The 27526-nt window shown below is 34.9% G+C and overlaps 1 protein-coding gene across 2 annotated transcripts in view; it reads left to right on the top strand.

Annotated features, from left to right (window-relative positions):
- The window catches only part of EPHA3 (EPH receptor A3), a 359059-nt gene that overhangs the window by 256038 nt on the left and 75495 nt on the right, over positions 1–27526 (top strand). The window contains exons 6-7 of one of the 2 annotated variants that reach the window (XM_065875995.1): positions 22390–22514; positions 25572–25734. In XM_065875995.1, coding sequence (XP_065732067.1) covers positions 22390–22514; positions 25572–25734 — 288 coding nt within the window. The remainder of the gene's footprint in view (positions 1–22389; positions 22515–25571; positions 25735–27526) is intronic. The other variant, XM_065875996.1, reaches the window with a different exon arrangement.

Here is a 27526-nt window from a genome sequence, read left to right as displayed (position 1 = left end):
TTATGAAATCTTATTCTCTTCACCCCCCCCACTCTTAATCCTCCTCAAAAAGTATAAGCTTTATGAAGGCAAAGAGTTTTTGCCCACTTGTGTTCATTGGCGCATTGTTGATGTATTTCCTCGGAGCTTGAAATGTAGTGGGTGTTTAATAAATGTCTATTAAATGGCTCTATAGTCAGTTATGCCCTGTTGATTCCACCAGAATAGCTCTCTCCTTATTTCTATGACATCCTTTCTGTCTTCACTGATATTTCTAACTTCAGGTTCTCATCATTTTTCATCTGGAGTATTGCAGTAACCACTAGTCTGGAGTTGCTCTTCTACCTGATTTGTTTTATAAAGCATCTTCAATCCGAGTGCTTTTCTGTGGCTTACAAATTTCCCCATGACCTGCTCCATGCCTACTTGCCATTTAATACCTTTCCAGTTTATGCTCTACGAATACAATATCTTATAATCTTCATAAACTCTCTACAATTTCATGCCATTTCAAACATGTTAACTATTTCCATTTACAGGAAATTCTGTTTTCCTTCTGCACCCAATGCTGTAACTCCTCAAAAGCAGGCACTGGGTTTTATCCATGTTTGCTGAACTGTAATGAAATCATGGCAGGATTAATCTTATTGAATACCATTTTGATCATGTTGCTTACTTGTTCTGAAAGCTTTAATGGCTCCCCATAATAGAGGAAAAGAAGTCAAACTTCTTAGCCTGGAAATTAAGACCTTTCACATGTAGGCTTCACGTAAATCTCCAACCATAATCAAAAACAAATTTAACTCTTTCTTATTCTCCAGGAAGTTTTGCAGATTTTCTGACCTTCACCTAAAATACACTAATTCAATATTTATGTATCCAAATGTCTTCCATCCTGCAAGGCCCAGATTAAATGCCAGCACCTCCATTAATTTTCTCTAATTCTTCTCAGCTAGCAGTAATTGTGCTTTCATCTGAACTCCCATAGCACTACATTATCAGTTATCTGCATCTCTCATGGTGCTCTTCTATTCTAATTTACATTAGAATGACATTTTATATGCATTTAATTTTTCCTACTGTACTCTAAGTTCCTCAAGGGCATGATCCAGGCACGGCCCACATTTGTCTCTTTCATAGTGGCTAGATTGGTCCTCATCCAAACTGGCGCTCTTAGATACTTTTTAAGTGAAAGAGATACAAGAAAAAGGGAGGGATGAGCAGAGGATTTAAATACCAGAGGTTTCACAGAAGTAGATCAGAATACAAAAGCTACTATTGTTGGTAGTTGGGGATGTACCCGACCACTTGAGACAATTGAGAGTGAAATTTGGGGACAGAAGTTGGATTGCAAATGTTAAAGTACGTACCATGTGGCAGGCACTGTGCTAATTGTGTTCTGTGTATTATTTAATTCAATCTTCATTAGGAAAAAAGCCCTATAAAATAGAAACTCTTATTTTCCCAGCTTTTTAGTGGAGGAAACTGAGAAAAGCACGTTAAGTAACATACTGAAGTTCACACAGATGTTGCTGAATCATGATTTGAACTCAAGTAATCTGACAGCAGTGCCTGCATTCTTAACCACCACTTTCTCCTCTACTGAAGCATGCCATTGAAGGGAAGAAGAATATGGTTTAGCAATGTAATGGCAAGGTCAGCAGGGCTTTTGAGGACTCAAGTAATGGTAAGAAGGAATGGAATCAATGGCAGGTATTAGTCATGAAAAGAAGTAGGAAAAACCTGTTTCTCTCAACATGAGGAGGAAAGAAGGAAGAGATAGGTGAATCTAGAAAGTCACTTTGCCTGAAACAGGTCATGAACTGAATTGGATCGGGATTAAGAAATTGCTAAATCACAGAATAAAAATGTGATGTGCCCTTTCAAACTGATACCACTGTTGTTCATCTCCTTTGTGTATCTAGACAAAACCTCTGCAACTCACTAGTGGGTATTAAGTAAGAAAATAACAGAACTACCAAGGAATTAAGTAAGCCAGTATGGAAATTTTATTACACCTGCTCTTAAACTGTACGAAAATAAATGTTTCAAGGTAGTCAGTTCTCTGTAAAATCAGTTTTTGTGCAGGTACAGCTCTGTTCTGAAAAAAACATTCATGATAGTTGTTCACATATTTTTTTATTCCAGTGATTTTTTTGTTGTTGTTACTTGTTTTTGGCTAATGATTTTAAGACATTGTGATCTGTACTATGGCCACAATTGTCATAGCCTCCTACTTATGCACATTTAAACAAAATTTCTTCTGTTCTCATGTCTTTAAGTTTTCCTGGAAGGTTAGCTTCCTTAATTATTTAATGAAGAGGACCTTAATTAACATTCTGTTCTTGTACTCATTGTACAGGAATCCTATTTTCCTAGGCCCACTTCTACCCACTAAATTGAGAAACAGTTCATAAGTTAAGAGGACGTGTGAGCTGGTATCTTATCAAGGAGATGTGTGGAGTTTCCCTAAATACTGTCAGCCAGTATCTTCTTTATTTCAGTAATCTACAGCTATGCAGTCTGACACATTCAGAATTTTTAGGGGAAATCTGTTGATGGGCAGAGCTTGTTCTAGTCTATGTTCTTGTATTTAGTTTATTGTAAAAACTGCAGTGATATGAAAGGAAGAAAAAAAGACTGAAATTGACAAGTAGCAAAATTTCAAGACTGGGAAAGAAATGTCTCTTGTGAAAACTTTTTATATCCTGGACAACCTTAATTACCTATGTTGAAGAGAAACAGTGTTTAAATAATTCAACGTTTGAAGAGTTACTAGAATGTGTCTGGTTGTGGGCTTTAGTATCACCTTCACTGTTTCTACAGTGCAATTCTCTATGATTCACTTTTAGCCAGGGAAGTTATCTAAAAGCTTTGTTCAATTCTAAAAATGTAAAACCACGATGGTATGGGGAGATAGGAAAGAAATTGTTACCACAAGTTTCTGCATAATTAATAATCAATCTGTTCTGAAAGATTTAAATCAAATTGGGATTGACTTTTGCCCACCTTAAAACCAAAGATCTATCCATCTGAAGTTTTTGGATCAGTCAGCCCCAGCAGACTCTGCAAATAAGAAGACAGCGTGAATCAATAGAAGTTCCTAAGACAACTCATAACTTCACTAGTCATGACCTAGAACTTGAAGAGGCCTGATATACAGATTTGGTCCTGAATGGCTCTATACTATGATGGAGCATGTTGACTTATTTCTGGCAGTCCCCCTGTCACCCTCATGCTTAGGCTCAAGCTTCTGTATTCCAAGATATATTTCTTAAAAAGATTGAAAAAAGCCCAAACCATACAACAGCTTTTCTTCATATCTAAACAGACTTTTTATTTCTTCTAATTGCAAAGAGCTGATCCATTGGCATATATGCCACTTCCAGGAATGCTCTTAACCGCTTCATCAGACTTGGCACTGTCTAGATGTTGGTTTTGATTGCCAACCTACAAAGAGAAGGAAGATCACAAAAGAGAAAATTAACAAGTGTGCACAGTTCCAAAATTTGTTCTACAAATGTGTTTTAAATCAAATGAATCATCCTTTGGCACAAGCTATTCACTTTATAGTCATTTATTTGAAAGGCTTCGTCTCTGTCTCCTGAAGACTGTGGTAGGCGTTATTACTGATGAATGAGACAGTTACCTTAAATCATAAATAAAACAAATAGAATAATTTAACATTGGACTCTCAGAAGAAGGTATGTTATCTCACTTTGCACTGGCAATATATTTTAAAAAGAAGTATTCAGATAATCAGTTTAAACCACGAAAGGATCAAGGATGTGTCTGCATAGAACTGCTGCAAGAAAAAAGTAATTTGATCCAACAAATGCATCTTGATTAAGAAAATATGTGGTACTCCAAAATATTTTATCACTTTGCTTTTCTAGTCTTTTCACTACATAAAAGTGGTTTCAATTCTTATTCTTGTAACTTTCTAATTTGATTAAAGGTCTCTGGCACTAAATAGAATTTATGCTGAGTACTATTTATATTTATTCTTGAAATCAACTTTTTAAATTAATGTCAAGTCTTTGGAAGGGTAAAGACCTACAAAGGTAAATAATATTAACCCTCTAAGAGATAAATTGGGCTTTTCTTTTTTTCCATCTCATTTAATCTTTACTTTTAAAGAAATTTTGTAGCTCATTTATAACTTCTTCAAGACTATTTTTTAAATTGGCTCCTTAGACAAGATAAAAACTTAACAAATGTGTGTAGTATTTTCTCCATTGTATGTAGATATCTGTAGGTAAGCCTTGTATTTCTGCATCTCTGCCTAACATCTGTCTTACCTTACAAAACAAAACTTTGGGAGTAGTAATTGTAAAATGGCAGTGTTATTTCAGAATGTTCTTATAGTAGCAAGTGGGAACTGAGGAAGTAAGAACAAAAAAGATTTCTGTGTGAGCCCACTTGTCTCAATTCCTATGGGACAGGTGTCTCTTCTGGTGAAGTCTGCTAGACAGTGGGATACCCAGGACATCACCACCCTGCTATGAATGAGTCTCTCCCAGAGGGGACTTACTTATCTGCCTCTTTCTCTGATTCCTACTGGACTCTAATTTTCACTCACCATGTGAATTGACAGGAAAGATTTATTCAGAGATATATTTTACCTCACTTTCAATCTGAGTACAGGCTTCTGTCTGCGGGCTTCTGTAACATGTTACCCCAACATAAAACTAAATTGAGTTCTGTAAGGCTTTGAGAGGTGTAGGAGAAGGTGTCATTACTTGGTTTTATTCATCCTGGGTTCAAGAATGTAACTCTAAGACGAGATAGTCATTCAGTGCAATTATTATGATATGTGTATCATATATAGTACTATATATAATAAATGTTAGTATCTATTAAGACAACAAAAAGATTTTTAAAAAATCAGTTTCCAAAATTAAAGGTAAAATATATACATTTATACATATTATACACACACACACACACACACATTTAGTTACATATAAGATGTTCAGCAAGGTATTTTTCAGTTGCTTGGAAATTGGCAAATAAAATCACAAAATAGGACAAAAATTCATAATCAAATACCACAATCAAAAAGAACTGCAAACAGGTGGGACCAGATTTCTCGAAGGTCTTTTAAATGGCTCAAAATGGGTCCCTGCAATGTTGAGACCTACAGAGTCCTCTGAAAAAGTCACAAGTGCCTGTAGGGAGCCAGCATACAATTCCAATGTCTGGTATCAGCCAAGAAAACAGTGGACTCAATAAATACAGTGCAATTGTGTGCAGGGTAAGTATAAACTTTTTCATTTTTCCACAGTCTCTACACAGTGCCCCCAACATCAGAAGAGAGAAAGAAGGAATAAAAGTGCAAAGTTTTTTCTCTCTCACCCAGGATATTGATGTTTTATAATGGTATACACTGGGCATTAATAACTGAAAGTTAACAGGAAGCTATGAGATATTCTAGCAATGTTATCAAAGAACAGGAAATCAAGTTTCAGCAGATCAGAGGAGCTCTGTTCTCTGTATTCCATTTAAAAAAATGTCATGGGTCTGATGTGCATAGTAATGCCTACTTCCTGTTTGAGGGCCCATTGTCATGATACGTCTGGTATTTGCCTACAAATACCCAAGAATGGCTAAATAACAAAGCACCTCTGCTTTTCTAACTTGGGAACGCTGTATTCTGAGCATAGAAGGACAGGATTAAAAAAAAAAAAAAAACACAAAAAAAAACAAAAAACTAACCATTTGGTCCAAAAGAGTTACCTCTACCTAGAGTAGATAGAAAAGTAGAGGTCTAATTGAACAAAAATGATGCCACTAAAGTTCTAGGTAACACCACAAACCATCTTTTTATCCCACTGTAGCAACTGTAGTCCTCTTACTCAAGTAATTTCTAATATCTGTGTTATAACTTCTAACTCTCAGGAGTGAGTTTGAGGCATTGATGGTGCTGGGGTAGGAGTGTGTATATGTGTGTGTATGTTAGCTCTGGGTAACCGCACTTGTTATATCTGTTTGTGTGTCTGTGTTTGGTTTCCCTAAACAAAGACCCAATGGATACAGAGACTTTCTAATGACAGTTTTTGCTATTAACTAGAATAGAAACAAACTGTGTAAATGTCTTGAAAATCTAAATAGAGTTCAAGATGGTCTCAGCTCTCATCAATATTCTGAGTATCTTCAGAGACCTGAGGTGTCTTAGTTTGTCTTCTTCTAGAAGACTTAGTTTGGCTTCTTCTACAGGTAGGGGAGTATAAGAATAAAACAGGGAAAGGAAGGCAACCTATGAAGGGTCAGGTATCGGTCAAGTTACCCTGTGGAAGACTGGAATTTAAATCTGCTGCCGAACAGTGAGAGTCAGCGTAGAACGTTTGCTTCAGAATTATGCCATTCAACAGAAGGTAAGGCATCTAAGTATAAATATCCAAGCTTTATCTGTTCTTGACTGAGGCTGTCCCAAGTATGGGAACTAATTGAAGGAGTATTAATTCTTAGAACTTCCAGCCTGAAGTGCTTGGGCAGAGCTGACTCTGATGGCCAAAGAAAGCCCTCAGTCAAATGGAGTGAAATGCTGGCAGCTTGTAATAGGAAAGTTACCCTACAATAGTAAATTCCACAGGGATACTGTTGGGACACCAAGAAAATATGCTCATTAGGTATTGAATGGTTTGGAGTACTTCATATCAGCTAGTCTTTAACTGAGATGATAAGTTCCATATGCATATAGGGGAGCAGAAGGTATCAGATAGTAATTTGTAAAGAAACCGAATTCTAGTGATGAGAATGTTTTCCATCTCCATAAAGGTGGGCTCCACATCTGCCTTTTACATTGTTTTAACCATTGTATACTGCTTTAACCATTCCATCATACCTGACAGGTGATAGACACACAGCCTCTCTGGAATGAAATCATTTGATGATATTTAATGATATTTACTAAAGAATTAATCAAATATATGCAAAAAGGAACATGTAAAATAGTATTTATTACATTATTAACTTAGGAAGGACCTTAGAACCATGATAAGGAGAGCTGTAAGACTAACTAGGATTGTTGCTTTATTAAATGATATATAAAATTCTGCTGTCTCAAGTGTCTTTCTAGAGGAACGACTTGAATACTTCTTTAGTTTTAATCCAGTAGGGTAGTAGGAAAGAGAAAGAGTATGGGATTAAATACTAGTCACTACTTTTTTTTTTTTAACGTACTTTTATAGAAGATAAATTTTATCTTCTATAAAATTTAAATAGAAATTATCTCATTGCTTATATTACGAAGTGTAACTGGAAAGTATGAATGGTAAAATTGAAATGAGGGAAGTTTGTGAAAATGAATGTGAGTACCACAATTTGCTAATGTTTTAGTTGAGTGTCTTAATATTTTTAATTCTAGGTTTCCTTTGTTTTTTGAAATCAGAAAAAATTTCCATCTTTTAAGATTGCTGTTAGAATTAAATGAAATAATGTGTGAATCTAATATATAAAAGTATCAGTAATTGAGCTTTACATAGGGTACGTGTACATGTATATACACATATATATGATGGTAGATATATTATGTATTGAGTGTACATATAAATAAGTCTTTTTGTGTTGGATTTTTAAAACTAGTACATTCAGATTTTACATTTCATCAGTTTTCTTCCATTCCATATCACCTATGGGTATATAGTTTTCTCACTGGTGTTGGATCTGATGATTCATATGATTTAAATAATTTGTGTTCAAATTTCGTAAAATATTTGTATCCATCAGTTTTTTGTGGTTTATGTTCATATTTAATAATACAAACATAGTCTCCTCTATATTGCATGTTTTCCACTGATATTTGGGTTAAAATGTGTTGCTTTAAGATTTCAAAGTTACCAATAAAGTTGACATTAAGTATTCAGTTGCCAGTTTTTGCAGCAGCCACTCTTGGGATAGTTTGTCATCAATGTGATTTGTCATTTCCTTACACGAACATTGCTAGTTAGCAATTTGTAGTCCATAGAGCCTTCTAATCTGTCTTCAGAAAAATGACTTTGAACATGTTATTTTGTTAAATTATAGATGTTAACTGAATAAATTCTTTGGTTGCATGTTTTCTTCCTACAATCACTTGATTGTTTCCTGTAAAACCCTGCTGACTTTTCATGGAATGTGTTGGAAAATTTTTCTCACAATTTTCCTTCTGTGTCTTTCTGGTAGTCACTTCCTTTATTATAAGCTTAATTGCTATGGATTTTGCAATAAGGACATGCTCATTTTTTGTTGTTCAAAACTTGTTTTACTTGGGTTGATTTTTTTTTCTTATCTGATTTCAGGATCCACCGTTTCACAAGAAAGCTAGTGGTAAATTACCTAAAGCACTTCCCAACCTATGGCTGTACGTTTAAAAACAATATGAATGAAGAGAACACAAACATTTTATTATGTGTAATTGCCTATGCACTGGATGCTTTATATTGAGCACAAATGTTAATGGAATATTCATTCCACATGTACCTATTTGCAAATTCTATACATTGTTTAGAACCCAGCGTCTGGTCTTAGAGGCTTCTTATTTCAGGTTCCCTTTTCAGAGGATTAAACCAAGCCAATAGAGCCCCAAATCAGTTTGACAGTCAGTTATTTCTAAGGTTAACAAAGAGTAAAAGTACCATACTTTAGCCATTCAGGAAAGCAAGATGTGTACACAGATCCGTAAACGCATATATGAAAACCAACTGTGAGCCCCCCTAGAATGTAACAGGGGTAGGAAAACTCAGTCGCGTTTGGAGAATGGACTGCCAGATTTCGCAACCTCAAGTTTGCTTTGCCTCTAGCATTTTTCCCTCATTTTTTTCTTCTAGCTAGGTACATTTTGAAGTAAATTTAACTTGAAAAGCATGTTTCTAAAGCTAAACCACAGACTGTGCAATGTGAATAATAATGATCTTTGGCTTATTGTTTTTCAATTCTAGAAGAAATCTGACAGACCAGGCCAGTTATCCTTTCTGTATAATAATTTATACAGGTTTTTTTTTCAACAAACAATTCTGAAAATTAGATAAAATATATGGAGCACAGTAAAAAAGAAAAAGTTCAAAATCATTCAAAGCCATGCAATTAATTTAACCACCTCTCAATTCTGGTAAATAATGCATACTTTTTACGTCAGGTTATTCTTTTTTTTTTTTGTATAACTTTATTGAGGTATATATTACATTTCATGAAATCTACCCACTTCAAATATACAATTCAATAATCTTCAGTAATTTTACTGACTGATGCAACTGTCACCATAAATAAGTTTTAGAATATTTTTATGCCCTCCAAAAAGTAATGATGATGAACTCATCACTGCATTTTTAACTCAGTTTTTAAGTATAATTCTAATTTGAGTCTTAACGTTGAATTTATTTTTTCATAAATAAAACTCAACACAAAGTGATTTAAGTTCAGTTCACAAGCTTGGGAATGAATGTTTAGAATTTTTCCACACCTCAGTTAAAATGAAATGTCTCTCCTCTAAAATCTGAAGTTTATGCAGCATTGTCTGAGAACTGGTCTATGTAGACTAAAGACAATTTTTTGTCAGCTATTGGGAATTAGAAATGCAGGAACCCAAATATAAACATTGAAATGAAAGCCAAACTCAAAAGAAACAAGTATTACTATACTTGTATCTGCATAACTTCCTTTTTGCTTTTTTTATGCAATCCAAAAATGGAACAACTTAAGGCTATTTTTTCTAATGTGCTAAAGTTTTTATGGGGCATGTAAAAATTAATCTGCTCCAGCTCTCAAAATTCTAAGGTCAATTATGTGAAGTTTGCATAATTGCAAAACTATGTATTGATGCATTTTCCTTATTTGGATGGACTTGAGAATTAGCATTACTCCCAAATTCATGGCTAGCTAAAAAGGTATTTGACAAAAATTCTTTAGATAAATTAATCCTGTGCCTGGAACTAAAGAGGTCAGGCCACAGGCATCATGGAAATTAAACAGCAATTAATTTAACAGAAATTAAACTGCAATTAAATTGCAGTCTGCCTCTGCAATTTCCTCTTTGTTTTCTGCTTACAGTTTTAAAAATCTCTGTTTGTGGAGAATGAAATATTATTTAGGGCAACTAAATGTTTGTATTTCTTAATCAAGTGACAGGGGACAAAGAATGAGGGAATTTGCTTGGGAAGTGTCTTGGTAAGTGTAAGTGTGGGCAATGCAAATTTTACAGCCAAAAGAGAAATTTTGCAGGCATAATTGCTTTTGGAGACTCTGTAAGTCTCTGTTGATGTGCATTTTGTTTATATAAATATGCAAAACACTCAAATTGGAATATTCCCCACCTGCATCTTACAGACAGCTAGACTACAAAAATTAATAAACACAGCCTCTTTTTAGTAATTAATTAGTTAAATTTTAATTGATCAGGGGTTTGGGATGATGCAGAAGTGAATATTAGGATTCATGTAATAGTTAAGTGTATTTAGCCTTTTCCTATTACTTAAAATTTTTTCAGGTGACTCCTTTAGAATTAACAAATAAAGACTATTATGTTAAGAGTATATCTATATTATAAATAAGTTCCTAGCATAAAAGCAACATGGAAGTAGGGCTACTCAGAAAGATGATTTTATTGTCATCAAAACATTTTACATTCTATATAATGACCCATCAAAAATGTTCTCTTTTCTGGAATACTCCCTTTTCCCATTTTTTTCAAGCCAATGAGGATTTCTGTATGTAAGTAAATTGGATAGCTCTGAGTTAATTTGAAAATCTGATTTCCAAATGTTTGACCAGACTTTGCAGATTTCCTGTTATGGGAGGTTTGGGTTTTTACTTCCCTAAAGGAAGGGATCAACCTACATGATTTCTAAAAAGGACCTCCCTCCCTGCTTCAGTTAGTCTCTGTTGCACTCAAGGTAGAATTGCTAGGCATACACAAGCCATATAGGCCAGGCCTATACAAGCCATATGCTAAGCAGAATTTCTCAACATTTTTTTCTGCTTCCACACACAGGATCAATACTATTTAGATGCAACATATACTTCTATGGTGTACATTTATGGGGGGGAAATGCGTTATAAAAATTCATGATTCATACAACAGTGAAGAGGAAAGTAATGGTTGCTGACTCATGGATATGATACTTATAAGGACAATTGTCATTCCTTCAGGAATAAATCAATTTCTCACTCAACCAAGAACATATATGAGAGTGAAGTTATTGTAGGACTGGACTTGATTTTATACAAAGGCCTGCATGCATAAATCTGTGTGTGTGTGTGTGTACGTGTTTCAAATTTCAGTACCTCAGTTAAAGTTAGCTATTTATTACCTGTGACACAAACCCCAACTAATCCTACTACAAGAGTGTTTATATGTGGTGCCTTAAAGAATTCTGGACTGACACACTGTGATATCATTTTCTCTGTCTTCTTTTCTTACTTATAAAAATGAAAGGATCCAGCAAATAATGAACAAAATTATTACCTTGGGCCTCAACGAAACCAACTAGGAGTAGGTCCAGATAAGGATGTCAGCTTAGGATTTAGTGTCTAGTATCTAACTAACAACGAAGTTTGACTAAAATCATGGATTTAATGAGCAGAGATACTGGTGTCCAACAGGTAGAAAGCCTGTAATTGCAGAAGTACCTCTCCCTTAAATAGCATAATCGGTTAAAAATGTGTTTTATCAAAGCTCCTACGGGTAGATTTTAAACCTGAGTGTTGGTTAAACATCAAAGACAGTGCATCATAGCAGTTTCTGGGTTTGAATAAAGTAAGAAAAAAATAATTACTGCAAGACTGTGTGCATACCAGGTATTTCCTTAGATACCTCATTAGCTGTCTGTCAAGAAGAGGTCTTTCATTTGTTTGAAAAAACATCTAGATGCTATTCCACTACAGTGATTATTTTAAAATGTAATTTTTATTATTATTCAGGTATAGTAAGGCCAGCAGATTAAGGAAATAATTGCTATTGAAAAGGTAGTTTGTTATTTACAGTCCCCAAGAGGAAGGGGCATGTCATACCTTGGAGGACCACACAGAGAAACACCAGGGTCAGTCAGGAGGTAGAGGGAGCAAGGAAAAAGCATGGGCAAGAGCTTTTACTGTGGTTTTATAAGAAAGGCAAGGCAAGGGGAGATAAGGTAAGTGCACTTATGATTGGCTAGTTTGAATAATTTCAGCAGTAGACTGTGAGGTATAAGGACTTTCTCTAGTTGTCTGGTACCTGGTTTTAGGATGATTGGGGCAGAGGAATATTTCCTGGTAGAGCATAAGAACCAGATGGAGAAGGCAATGTGTTGATTAGTTTGCAGTATGAGATGCACACTCTTGGGCCAGTTTTTGCCATTTCTAGGAATTGGCTAACTCTGGGAGAGGCAGCCTATCCCTGGTCAGCAAGGCTCCAGATGCCAGAGCATAAAGAATACAGAAAATAGGGCTTCCCTGGCGGCGCAGTGGTTGAAAGTCCGCCTGCCGATGCAGGGGACACGGGTTCACGCCCCGGTCCGGGAAGATCCCACATGCCGTGGAGCGGCTGGGCCCGTGAGCCATGGCCGCTGAGCCTGCGCGTCCGGAGCCTGTGCTCCGCAGCGTAAGAGGCCACAACAGTGAGAGGCCCGCGTACTGCAAAAAAAAAAAAAAGAAAAAAAAAAAAACCAGAAAATAGGAAAATATAGTTAATAGTGTGACATATCAATATTAAGACCTAATTATGCAAATCATATATTTTACTTCTTTTTAAATTGAGGTAACATTTATATATAGTGAATTGTCTTAACTGTAAGGAAAATTAAATGACTTTTAATAAACATATCTACACCTGTGAAAATACAGAGTATTTCTATCAGTGCCCCCTTTCCTTTTATAGTTATAATTTGTGAATAAAAGTTTAATTTACTTAAGACCAGTATATATTTTGTCTGTTTTCTAAATATAACATACATAATATATTGTAAATTTGTCCTCCTTTCTGTTCTGCTTGAACACATGAACCAAACAACCCAAGACCCAAGAGGGTAGCCTTTCAGACTAGTTTTCTTGCCATTATCTGTAAAGCGGAAGCTGGGTCAACGGCAGTCCTCTTTTGCTCCAAAGGTGCGTTAAAGTTGTATAAAGTTGTAAGTTGTATAAAGTTGTAAAGTCTACTGCTGCACATAATTAGAAGGCAGCAGGCTGCTTGTCAGAAGCTCCACCACAGTCCAGATTTAGTCCCTTCTGTCCTGTGCTGGAACGTGGCCACTCTACTCCTGAAGGACTCTTGAGTCAGAACAGACATACTACCTCAGCAATCCGTTGAAACAAACAAACAAAACCTCACACTGTGGTTAGCCTAGTTCTTCTCTGAAGCTTTCTCTTCATTCATCTGGTCTTGATCTTGTACCATCACCCTTTTCCCCACCACATCCCTATTATCTGTATTCAACAGCTGCTCCTCTCACTCTTTGGAGACATCTATACTAAAATAATTTTGCCTGTACTAAATGTTGTATATCATTTGATTTTGCCCAAGATTTCATATTTAGTATTTAAAGTTGGATTATTAACTTCGGTTTTGAAGTTTCTACTCTATTGTCTTTATTTCGTGGAAGCTGCTGAATTAAGACAACAAGCTTACAATCCTACATTGGTTAGGAACTTGGGATATTAAAATCCTATCAAAGCAGATTTTCTAAATAGAATAACTAGGAAGCTTATCCAAGAAGAACTTTGAAAAATTCAGGATTAAGACATATTGCTATTCCCAAAGCCAAGTTGTATCTTCTGGAAATTTTAAGATATTTAGAAATCTTATGAAGTGAGGAATTTCTCAGGCAACTTTCGGCTCTCTGGGAGGGAAGATTCTATCCTTTCCATGTATATTATCTCTGGAATGCATTTTTCTAAATTTAGACTCAGGCCTTAGAAGTGTGAAGTGTGGATTTTCAGAAATAATGTAAAGAATATTGCATAGTTTAAAATAATACATGCAGAGCTCAATGTCTACCTGTCTAGGAATTTTGAGAGTACTTTATGCTTCATGTGTAATCGATGAAGGAAAAGAATGCCCTAGATGTAAGTTAATTTTAGTTATCTCCTGTTAAAAGACAGCTAGACCCTCCAGCAGCATCACATTATCTGTGTAAATAGAGAACATTAGGCTAAACACCACACACACACACACACACACACACACACACACACACACACACACACACATTTAGATGAATAACCACCTGCCATTTTCATTGCCTTGTACATGCATGAAGTTCTTGATTAGGGTTCACTGGACTCGGAGACTACAGGCATGTTGAGAGTACTCATGGCTCTTCAAAGGACTTAAAGAGAAGAATATTGTAGAATATCTCAGCAAATCCAAGGAACATTATTTTTTTTCTAAAATGTACTGATGCTATAAATGTATATAATGTCTCCAGGAATCTCAATATTTTATGACAGGTTTGCTGGTATGCTGCATTTTTCAAAGACAACTCGTTTTAAAAGAAATCTTTATTTGCTCTACTTTCTGTTATTTCCTACCTACAAGATTTTTTTATTTTAGACTTAACTCTTAGTGGATAATAAAACCCTTAAAAATAGCTATGTGTCACTATTAACCTCTTTCACAGTGAAGAATTATATCTAGAAGCCTATGATTACCTCCCATAGATTTTCAAAGCCATATTACATATTGAGATTATAGAAAATATATATACTGGTCTCTGCCTCCTGGTCCTGGCACAGAGCTACTAAAACTCACAATTTCCTAAGTGATAAGAGTACAAGGAACATCTTTTGTCCTTTTGTCTTCTACCCCGGTTCCTAACACCACGCACCTGAAGCTCTTGTAATTTCTTGGGTGATAGGAGTGTCTTTTGTTCTAATGAGGTGACTCTGGGTGGGCTCCTGAATGTCTTCTGGAGGAGGACTGCTCACCAGAAAGACCAAGCCTTTATTAGAAGCCTGGAATTTTCAGCCCACCCCATTCCCTTGATAAGGGTGAAGGGCTGAAAATGGAGTTAATGACCTATCATGCCTACATGATGAAGCTTCCATAAAAAATCCAATCGTATGGGGTTAGGAGATCTTCCAGGTCAGTGAACATACCCCAACTCCACAGAGACAGAAGCTCCTGAACTTAGGAGCCTCGTAGAACTTGCCCTATGTCTCTACATCTGGCTGTTCTTCTGTATCCTTTATCATATTCTTTAATAAACTGGTAAATGTGTTTCCCTGAGTTCTGTGGCCATTCTAGCAAATTAATTGAGCCAGAGCAGATGGTCATGGGAACCTCCAATTTGTAGCCAAGTAACACAGAAATTGTGGGTAACCTGGGAAGCTTCTCATTGTGATCAGCATCTGAGGTGAGGGGCAGTGTTGTGAGATTCAGCCTTTAACGTGTGGAATATGACACTACTTGCAAGTAAATAGTGTCAAAATTCAGTTAAATTGTAGGAAACCAAATCAGAATTGATTAGTGTGGGGAAACCTACACATTTGCTGACCAGAAGTGTCAGAAGTGTGATAAGTATGGTAGTAGTGTGAGAGTAAAGGAGAGGAAGAACTAGATTTTTTTAAAACAACGTATTGAAGATTGATCCGATTGTAAGAGGATACTGAATGATATTAAAAGAAGGAGAACTTAATGGTAAACATCAATTGAAAAATTAAAAACAGCATCTTTTTTTATGAATTCATGCAATAAACATCTATGAAATGAACCCTTTTATTACTACTGTTTTCTTTCTCTTTTATTGCTCCATGCTGAGATGGGAATGAGATTATACATTTTAACTGCATTCTCCACTCTTTAAAACTACTCTGAGGTATTCAAATTTTAATAATGAAAATTTTAAAGATTTTAGAAATTTAGAACTAAAAAGCCTAAAATTTTGATCAGAATTTTCCCCTATGGAGAGATGTTGCTCAAAATTTACTTTAAATGTATACATTTTAGAATGTTTTTCTCCCAGCACTATTGATTCAGTTTAGAAAATTATTTTTCTCTTTACTATACAAAATAAATGATATAATTTTATAGAAAAAGGTATCTGTTTAACATCTTATTGTTTTCATATTTGTTTGAATTTTATTATTTTAATAATAAATCAGGAGTTAAATAGGATTATCTTTCAAAGGAACTAGTCATGAAATATATTGTACATTTTTTTGCAAAGCTAACCAAACTGAATAAATAGATTTATGTACAATTGGTGTGATGTTAGGCACTAAAGACTCTGAGGAACTTACAGTCTAATGGGAAGACACACTAGTAAGCAAATGGTATAATTGCAACACAATGAGATGGGCTAAATAATAAAAGAATGAACAGCTATACTATATATCAGAACAGAGGAAGGAGCTGATTAACTATTGCCTAAGGGACACAAAATAAGCTGTATATAAGCAATGCCTTTCTAAGGATAATGAGTAGAAGAGATTTTTCCAGTGGAAAAGGGAAGAGATTGAGTGTTCCAGACAGGGAGTATATTACAAGTACAATTGTAGGCAGTGGCCTAAGGAATTGTATTTAAAATTTTAGTTTGAAAGGTGAGCAATAAATGATAAATCTGGTATGTATGTTACAGTCTAATGAGGAATCTTAAATAATAATGTAATGAATTTCAAATTACATATCCTATTGTAGTCCAGAATTTCCCAAATGTGTGATCTTAAGAGATTTCTGACATCAAATTCTTCAAAATATAGATTGCTAGACCTTTTCTTTGAAACTTATTTTTTAGTTAACAAGTTTAGGAAAACTGGTTTGAAATTATGAGGTTTTGAAGGAGAAGACGGTTAATGTTTTATTTGCTTTATAAAATGATAACTAATCAAAAATGTGTGGAAAATTGAGGGAAGTTCTGGAAAGATTGAGATGAGAAGCACAGAATCCAATGCACATGAAAGATGGCAATGGTTTGAACTGAAGCAGAGCTGAAAAAACTATAACTGGGTAGAAAGAAAATTCATCGACTTTCAGATGCTGAAGTTGATTGGCATACAGTGTTATTGGTGAGGGAGAATATATAAAGAAGTATAACTCTGAAATTCAAACTGGTGGGCTGTAAAAATGGTGAGTCCTGGGATCAAAACAGGAAATTCCAGAGAACAAGTTGGGGAAATCAGGATAGGGGTGGTAAGATGGAGAACATTAAGCTATGAATGATTATGCTCATTCAAACTCAAGAGTGATTCTGGACTCTATAGAAATGTCCACTTCTGAAAAAAACTAAGGAAATGTTCTTAAGTGGGCATTGTAATGAATGGTACAAAATAATAAGAGAGGTATGCTTTTAAAGGCATGCCTGATTCAAAGGAAAAATCTTTCAACCATTTACTCGATGATATTTTCCCATGGAGATAATTTTTAAAAGCTTTGGCTCCCTTAGAAAAAGACATACTGAGCCTTTTTTTCTTATTACTTTAACTTGTCCAATCTCTAAACCACAGAGATACCTTAGAGGTTCATCAGAAATTCCCAAACCCAGAAAGAGAAAAGTCCCAATAAAAACAAACGAACCAAACCAGATCCTTAGAGTTGAATTTTGAAGTTTTGACTTCCTGATTTTAAGGATGGGTCATATTTTAGTTACAGAATAAGGGTAAATGCCTCTTAAAAACACCATAGTTAAAATAATAAATCCTTTCCACGTCTGACAGTAGATTTGGATGCACAAGTATTGTGTGATTCAAATACAAATTGTGAGCTACACAAACCCCATCTCTAACCAGATCTCTTTACATAGAAACCTTTCTTAGCCTAACATCTTTGCTTGCCCATTGTAATTTGCTTTTCTATTATTACATTAGATGCGATCAATGGCTCAGGCTAGGCGGACATTGAGAGAAAATCTTACTCTTCCTCTGTAAATAAATAACTGGGGTTCAATTATGAATTATTAAGGGTTATACTTCTCTGTCTATCTTCTGGACTAGTCATGCATGTCTCTGATTCATGAAACTGCCATTACAGTGGCCTGGAAATAGGGAAGAAAATACTCAGGGAATAATTCAACCCTTGGTTCCCAGAAAGGTATGTCTCCTTAGAACAGCAGTTGAAAAGCATTTTGATACCAGCTTTCACAAAACACATATTACTAGATAACATGGGGTGAAGTATCTGTCGAGTCCTATGTAGTGACCTAAGAAAAATTTTAAAGAATGAATTGAGAGAGCCATGAGCAAGTTCACTGTGACACCGCAAGTTAAGGAATTTGTCAGTATTCAGTGTTCCGAATTTTTCAGTGGTGTGGAGAAGGTTCAGAAAAACTTCATGGAGGGTGATTAACGGGCTTCTTCTTCCCTCCCAACCTTCACTGTTTTTCTCTTGTATTTGTATTCTTTTAAGAAATATTTTAGTTGAAAATAAAAATTTCACTTTACAAGTATATCACATCTCCTTTCTTTATTTTCCAAAGAGCACGTATATCCAATTATACTCAGAATAGCAAAAGCTAAGGATCAAATATTTGCTCCCTCTCAAATACCAACACAACAAAAATGTATGTTACACACCCAGACATTACTTTAGAGTTATTAACTTACTAAAAATCATTATCTTCCTACTGTTTTAATTTTTCTTCTTTTTTTTTCTTCCCCTACAAAACTATTCATTCACTAAACTGTGTAAATTCCTGGACCCGTTTCATAGCAACCTACTTAGTCAACAACTTCTTCCTGTTAATAAGAGAATCATTGTAATAATATATCATTTGAGGTATATAAAAGTCACCAGCCTAAATCTCTTAATCCTGGGCTGTTGAAGTGTTCATCAGTAATTGCTATTTTAGCTTATACACCAGCATTTCACCAGGGAAAACCTATGCTTCCTCTGCTTCAGTAACTTTTCACTCTCCTTCCAAGCATTTCTCTAATTTTAGGATTTTTTTTTTCATTCTGTACAACTATTACCCACCACTCCTTCAAATCACAAATTTAAAAAAAACAGAGAAATGAGAATAAAATAAATCAAATGTAAGCTATACATTGCATCATTGATATAAATTGTATCACATTCTTTTATACAGAAAAATAAGAATTTCTACGAATTTTGAAAATTACTTTGAACACATCACTCTTAGATACCTAAAAATGAACCAAAAAAAAAAAAAATCACTGTTTCTCATCAATGTTATAAATTGTATTACAACACATGAGCAAGTATGGATAAATTATACTTCAAGACATGAATTAAGAAGTGTTCTAGAAAACATTTTAGAAAGCGTGGATACTGTGGAGTGCCCATGGAATTTTTCTCTTGCTACATGTGTTTTCTTATGTCTTAAAATTATTTATTAGGGGAGAGAAAAACAATTTCTGTTAATTATTTATTAATATTAAAATATTGATGATCATTACCTAAATGTAACAGGATTTCAGCTGGTGCACTGGGTTGAAACTGCTGAAATGCAGCCAGTACAAGGGGTGTGTATTAAAAGAGCCGAACAAATGACTTAACAGGGGCCTAAAAGCAGCAATCCGAAAAGGTTCATTTAACTTAGAGGTGGCACAAACGTCGAGCAATTGCCTCTACTTAAGTAAGTGTGGAACTACAAAAGGCTATTTATTACAGTCCAACAGGGCACAGCAGCTTGCTCAAAGACCTTTGAAGAATTTCAACAGTTATAAAGTCTTGCCCAGTGCAGAAACAATAAAATTTAAGCAGATCCCCAAAAGAGCCTGGAAAGCTTTCATTAAAAAGTTAATACAATCTTCTTCACAACTGTTCTTGGAAATGAATTATTTTCTCTCTCCTCTTTTCTGAGGAGAGACACTATACCTGTTCATTTTCAAACCTTCTTTGAGAATGTATTTTAACTGTTAAGAAAAAGAAACCAGGCTCACGGTGGTATGAAACGAAGTAGGGAGGGTCTCCATGGGTTTACTAGGAAAGTGTTCAAACATTCAGTTTCTTTGAAATGCTCTGTAAGCACACATTAGAAGTTATTCTATTAATGCACTTACTTCAGGAGGAAAGTTGGTGGAATTTCTCCATTATTTTTGTACAAAAGCAAAATTTGGTTCCAAGGACATTGGGGCTGAAATTATTCTATTAACGATTAAATAATAAATTGATTTTTCTAAGTATTAGAGTAAGTAAAAAGAAATTAATTCTTAAAAATTTAATGTACTTGTTATTTATTTCTAACTCAGTGACATGTTTATAAACTTCATATATGTTTATAAAATTTCAACTAAATATAACCAAAATAACTTATCCTTTGCTTAGAATCAATTTCAGAGCAGCAAACTGCCTCGGGGTGAGAGCTGGGGGTGTTGTGAAGCCAGTTTGAGAAAGAAAACAATAATATTGAATAGACAAAAAGTGAACATCAAAGGTAAATGACATCAAGTTACATGAAAGAATGTTAATTGTTAATGGGAGCAAGATGTGAATAAGAAAATGATTTTACTTTTCTATCAGAAAAGCAACACCTACATTTTTCTTTGGAAAAAGATTAAGTAATCATCCCCTGGCCATTAAAGTTATGAGGCTTTAATTACAAAAGTTCATAAGAAGATCTTACAAATAATAGAAATAGGTGGGTGGAAAATGTACTGCAATAGATCTTTTGTTTAGGTTTACACTTTCTAAAAAAGTGTCACAAGGCAAGTTTAATGAAAGCTCTATTTTTAAGTGAAGAATAAAAATGAAAGGCATTTATAGACAGGAACAATTTAGGTGAGAGGTTGGATGCAAAAGTCGTCAAGTAATAATCATAGAAACATCAAATCAACATATAGGGAACTTTATTGCTAGCTGTTGTAGGGAATACAAATATACTGGGTTCTAATAGACCTTGATTTGAGAAAAATCTATAAAAAAATATGTCCTTTAGCAATGAAAACAATTCAGCAGTTGATGTGCCTGAGAATTCTACATTTTTGTTTGTTTCATGTTTGTAATTTATTTTGCTGCATTGCATTATGGCAGAATGCCACCGAACCCCACAGTGAGGTATTTTGGTTGGCCATTGTAGCAAGATTGAGATTTGAAACCAAGGGTAGGACTTCCCTGGTGACACAGTTGTTAAGAATCTGCCTGCCAATGCAGGGGACACGGGTTCAATCCCTGGTCCAGGAAGATCCCACATGCTGTGGAGCAACTAAGCCCGTGCACCATAGCTACAGAGCGTGTACTCTACAGCCCGCGAGCCACAGCTACTGAGCCCACATGCCACTACTACTGAAGCCCGTGCACCTAGAGCCTGTGCTCTGCAACAAGAGAAGCCACTGCAATGAGAAGCCCACACACCACAATGAAGAGTAGCCCCCGCTCACCACAACTAGGGAAAGCCCATGCGCAGCAACAAAGACCCAATACAGCCAAAAATAAATAAATAAATTTATTTAAAAAAAAAAAATAGAGGGGCTTCCCTGGTGGCGCAGTGGTTGAGAGTCTGCCTGCCGATGCAGGGGACACAGGTTCGTGCCCCGGTCCGGGAAGATCCCACATGCCGCGGAGCAGCGGGGCCCACGAGCCATGGCCGCTGAGCCTGGGCTCCGCAACGGGAGAGGCCGCAGCAGTGAGAGGCCCGCGTACCGCAAAAAAAAAAAAAAAAAAAAAAAGAAACCAAAGGTACTTTGATGGATAGTATGCATTTTTCTTTTTAATGGAAGGATTTGAAGTATATCTCTTAAAACATATTTAATCTTCCATTAAAAAAAATGGTGACCCTATGATATCTGATCCAAACAGATAGTTTTTTATTCATATTCTATACTTTTGATAATGCATAGAAAAACATAACAAATATAGAGTCATCACCCAATAAGATGCCTCAAAATGTATCTATAGAGTTGTGACACAAAGAGTACTCATTTCCTCAGTATTTCTTACTAAATATATATATTTTTAAGAAATGAAAATGTAAGAGCAGAGATTGTTTCTTCCTGATATATATTTTTATTCATGAGAGATTTTTGTCAGAAGTCAAGATCTATTGTACTATGTCCTAAATCCTACCTATTTTACAATACACTGAATATTATTATTACCTATGGATACCATGGGACTCCTTGTGCGTAATGGATTCCAGTCTTCTTACAGAGTTGCATATGAAAATGTTACCAATGAACTGAAGAATCTGGCATTCATAACTTTGCAACGTTATAACAAATAGGTAGTCCTGATGTTTTGTTCTTTTTTTAATATATCAAATATATTTCATTGCTTACATTATAGTAGCAGATTGAAAACATATGCTCACTTGCCACTAGTCCACCAGCAGCTGAAAATCTCAGCTCATCTTCCATAGGCCTGTATGTACCAGGGCCATAATCCAGCTTCTGAGGCTTGATATGAGGCCAGATTAATACTCAAGAGCCTTTGAAATGGAAATAGTGCTTTCTTGCCAAAGATTAGAATGACAATAGACTCCATTTGCTTGTTCCCTTGCCTTTCTGCTCTTCCCAATCCGATTAATTTTCCTCATCCCATCATCCCCTCCCATCCTCTCTTTACAGCTCCATCACCTGTCATGACGATTAAGAAAGATCGGACATCCAGAAACAGCATTTCTTTATCCTGGCAAGAACCTGAACATCCTAATGGGATCATATTGGACTATGAGGTCAAATACTATGAAAAGGTGGGGAGATAATGTTAAAGGGTTGAGTTGTGTAGGGAAAGAGGTTACCTAATCGTGAGTGTGCTCTTTCAGAGAAACCAATGATACTGCTAGCAAGTGAAAGAGCTCTGTTTAGAATTCTGGTCGTGTGATACCTTTGATTTATAGGTAGAAGAGGGTTTTGAAATCATTGTGTCAAATATCCTCCATTCTATAGCAATAAGCCATAGCAAAAGATGTCACTATCAAACGTTAAGTCATCTAGTTATGGTATTAGAGATGACATTTGTGTCCTTCCACACTGAGACCCCTGTTCTACCAACTATTATATAGCGATTCCTTAATCTATTGATGAACTATTCCTGAGTTCATTGCCTTAAGCATCATTTCCTGACCTTCACATTCACATGAATTTCCTTCAATACAGATAGGAACATTGAATTAATAATGAAACGATTGTGTTAATGAACTAATGATGGAAAGCTTTCTTGACTTTGTACAAGGAAATGTAGATGAGAGTGGGTAGATAAGTTTGCCTCACATCATAAAATTGTGGTTCAGTAATGCAATTATAAAAAATAGGTACACGATTATTTATAAGTAGAATTTAAGCCATAGTATTTCATCACTCTAAGTACCACTTATTTCTCCCTGGTTATAAATTATGGCTAGGTTTGAAAGCAAGATGTATTCAAATCTTATCATTAGAGCTGGGTAGTTTTATAGCTACCAATATGAACATGACATATTTGTGTATCTGCTGCAGTTTACAAAGTATTTTAAAATGAAATAAAAACAAATTGTGAGTTGATATAGTTTATATTTACAGACTACTTCTGCATACATTATTTTGAGCTGTCTGATAATCTGATGAAAGTGGGCAAATAGGTTCTTTTACAAATAAGAAAACTGAGAGTTGATGGCATTATCTATTATTTCTCACAGCCTCACTGCTAATAAACATTAGATCTTTGTTTTGAATTCTGGCAACCATGACTCCTCATGTAGTATGTTTTCCCCTGTATTGCATACCTTCCTCTACATGAAAATGGATTATTTTAGAGATATGAGAATTAGTCGTATGGTCAGTTGTCCAAAAAAAAAAAAACCAATGTATAAACATTCCTTTGCACTATGTAGTTATTCTGTTTATTGAAGTTAATGTATTTCACAAATGTGATCCCATTTTTTTCATACTGCCCCCTACAGGGAAAAAGGTATGTCTCTTTCACTGAAAGAAAATGAGACCTTATAAACCTCACTGTGCCAAAACCATAGTATAAATAAGTTATCTCCTAGCTTTCAGTGATCCACTGTGGTACTGTCAAGTACACACTTGATCATGATCTTCTCTTTTTAAAAGTGTGGTAAAATAGACTGGGCAAATATAAAAATCCATGTTTTATAGATGAGACAACAAAATAAAAAGACAATTAATGATGCACCTTAGTTCAGATTGGATAGCAGAGCCAGGGAACACCCAACTTGTAGATCTATGAAGCTGATTCAAAAATACTACGAAACTACCTTCATATCTTTTACAAACATAAAGCATTTTCTGAACTTATTTCAAACTCCACTAACAAAGCACAATATACATCCATATTTTAAAACAATATTAATTAGTGCAGGAAAAGAATGACTGAATCTATTATTCTCTAAGCATTTTAAATTTGATGCATATTTATGTGTAATATTATTTTTAATATACTTTATATAAACATTTTTTATAGCATACATTCATAAATTTTAAAATTATTTCCAAATATATATATGATGCTTAGAAATATTTTGAGCATTTTGCTAGAATTTAAGCTCTACAAAGTCTAGCTTTCTTGACTGTTTAGTTCATTAATGATGATGAACAGAGCCATGTTCTGGGTATATGATTAATAATTATTTTTAACACATGAAATAATGATTTCCACAAAATAAATATATTCAGCCCTCTTCATTATTTATATACTAACTCAAATGCTATTTGATACATAACCAGCATTTTTAACTAAAAAGTATCTATAACACACTACATTTTTTCTGTAATATTCTATTTAGTTTTGGTTGAGGATATGCATTGTTCTATATCACCCACTCTAGGTCCCACACCAGGTACAGGGATATTCCACCATTACTTGAAATTAGGTGACCCATAAAGTGCTCATATACTCACGTATGTTAAAGGAAAAACACAATTCCTGGTAGTCCATTTTCGTAAACAAGGCTTGACATAAAAAGTCTTTACAATTAATGTGCAGTGTGAATCTCCTAAAGTACAATGTAAATCCTTTTGGGAAATATTTCTAGACTTTTATCTGAAGATTTTAGTCTCTACAAACCATAGTGACTTAGATTAAACACAGTGCAAATATAGCTGATACTAAGAAAGTTATTAATGTAGAGTTTATACATAAAACCTGGACCTTTTTAAGTTTAATATTTTACAGTTAATGGAAATATTTTCTGAGAATCAGTAGGACATTCCTGTTAAGTTTAATTCAAGGGGGCATTTTTGTTTTTGTAAGTTTATTCTTGGAATTAGACTGAAGCTTTCATTCAGCCTCAGCTTTGAAGAGAACTTATTTTCATCCACATATTCAGTAATTGGTAAAAATGAAAACTAAATTTTCCTGCATTATGTGCAGGGAACAAATTATTTTATCCAAGTTGGGAAATTCTGTAAATAATTTTTTTGCTTAAAAATGCCCCTATTAGGGCTTCCCTAGTGGCGCAGCGGTTGAGAGTCCACCTGCCGATGCAGGGGACACGGGTTCGTGCCCTGGTCCGGGAAGATCCCACATGCCGTGGAGCGGCTGGGCCCGTGAGTCATGGCCGCTGAGCCTGCGCGTCCGGAGCCTGTGCTCCGCAATGGGAGAGGCCACAGCAGTGAGAGGCCCATGTACAGCAAAAAAAAAAAAAAAGCCTCTATTACATTCAGAAAGTTAAATGATTGTCACCTCTTTTATCTGTCCTATGAGCTGTGTTAAAAATTTGAAAGAATTCGTTTTGAGTGGTTCACCTTTTTACCATTTAACAGCATTAGGAAGATTCGATTTTAACATGATTTTTCTTACCTCAAAGCAGGAACAAGAGACAAGTTATACAATTCTCAGGGCAAGAGGCACAAATGTTACCATCAGTAGCCTCAAGCCTGATACTACGTATGTATTCCAAATCCGAGCCCGGACCGCAGCTGGATTTGGGACCAACAGTCGCAAGTTTGAGTTCGAAACTAGCCCAGACTGTACGTATTTTTTCAATATAGTGTATGGGGGAAAGGGCTGGTGCAAAGGTGTCTGATAATTCATTCTCACTCTAAGTTTTAGCTAAATGTGATACATTGAAAGTATATTGCTTGGGGGACATTTAACAATTTTGCATAGCATTGGGTCTGTTTACTTGTGTTTGTGTAAGTGTACATCTGTGTGTGTGTGTGTGTGTGTATGTTTCTCTTTTACAAATCGAACATATTCTAATGCCTGGAATGCTTCTGATCTTCTATTGGCCATAAATTCCTTTGAGGGTCATTATTTAATATGGTAACATTTTAACTTCTAGTACCTGTTAATTCAGATATTTCAGGTTCATTGTATGGTTCAATGAACTACAAAAAAAGAAACGTGATGATCCATGAGGAGCTTAATATTGTTTTAATCCTTAACACATTTAATCTTGTATTACTTGGAGGTTAAGGATTTTCTAAACCTGATTCATCACCTCATTCACATCCACAAGTAATTTGGTTGGTCCTGTGTGTCTGACACTAAATTTATCTAAAATTGGCAAACATTTTCCTAGTAACATTCTGATTTTCTTTAAATGCATTCACTTCATATTAGAAAAACCTTCTGCTAAAATATAAGTTTCAAAAGGGAAAATCATGGCTATGATATTAATATAAAATGAACACAAATTAAAAATTTTATTTAACTTATTAATTAATGAAGAGACTAGTAAGAGAGTAAACTGATTTAAAGAGAAATTTGAAGAACAGATACATATACACATATACATACATATTTGTATATGTTGTGTCTGTTTTTGTGTATGAGTGTGTAGACAATCAGAAATACTTAAACAAATTGGTTACTCTGTCCAAAACTGGTTAATATACTATAAGACAATAAGTATAATGATTGGGGTCATCTTTTCTAATGCACATAAAACAGTCATATCTCTAGTGAATATATCATTCTAGTTGTAATGAGAAAAATCACATATATAACTATTCGTTGTCTACAACTAACTTCATAGTTGAAAAACAGGCCAGGAAGACAATCAAAGATGAACACCCTTTAGAAACAGATTATCCAGGGAGAGTCTGACAATGCCTAGAATTCTACCGAAAGGACACACAGTAATCTCTTTTGACAGTTACAATTTGCCATTTCTCCCTGGCATCTATGTTTCCTATTTTCTGAATATTTTATTCATGGTATAAAATCACATTGTTATTGGTATGGTAATATTTTATGCCCAAATTTCATCCCTCATAGAAACATTCAAGATTAACAAAAATTATAAAAGTTGTTTAAGTTAATATGATAAAGTAAATATTTTATGGCACACTTTTTGTCAAACAATTAGAAATGCTGTTTACAATAACAAGCTCTACCTTCTACAGGGTATAAGAATCTAGTGTTAGAAATTATTATCGCACAGATGAAACATGACAATTCTTCTACTCAAAGGAGAGCTGCCATCCTCAAAAACATAAATCTACACACTTGGCCCTCCAGATCCACAGGTTCCACATCCGTAGATCCAACCAACCTTAGATCAAAAATATACAAAGCTATATCTAATATCCTGTGATAACCCATAATGGAAAAGAGTATGACAGAATTTGAAAAATAATCTATATATGTATAACTGAGTCACTTTGCTGTACAGCAGAAATTAATACATTGTAAATCAAGTATACTTCAATAAAATTTAATGCATATTATATAGATATAATATATACAAAAAAATTCCAGAAAGTTCCAGAAAGCACAGCTTTAGTTTGTGGCAATCCAGCAACTATTTACATAGCA

Source organism: Phocoena phocoena, chromosome 4 (assembly GCF_963924675.1).
Source record: "Phocoena phocoena chromosome 4, mPhoPho1.1, whole genome shotgun sequence".
Classification (NCBI taxonomy): Eukaryota; Metazoa; Chordata; class Mammalia; order Artiodactyla; family Phocoenidae; genus Phocoena; species Phocoena phocoena.
This window is presented reverse-complemented; position numbering and strand designations above follow the sequence as displayed.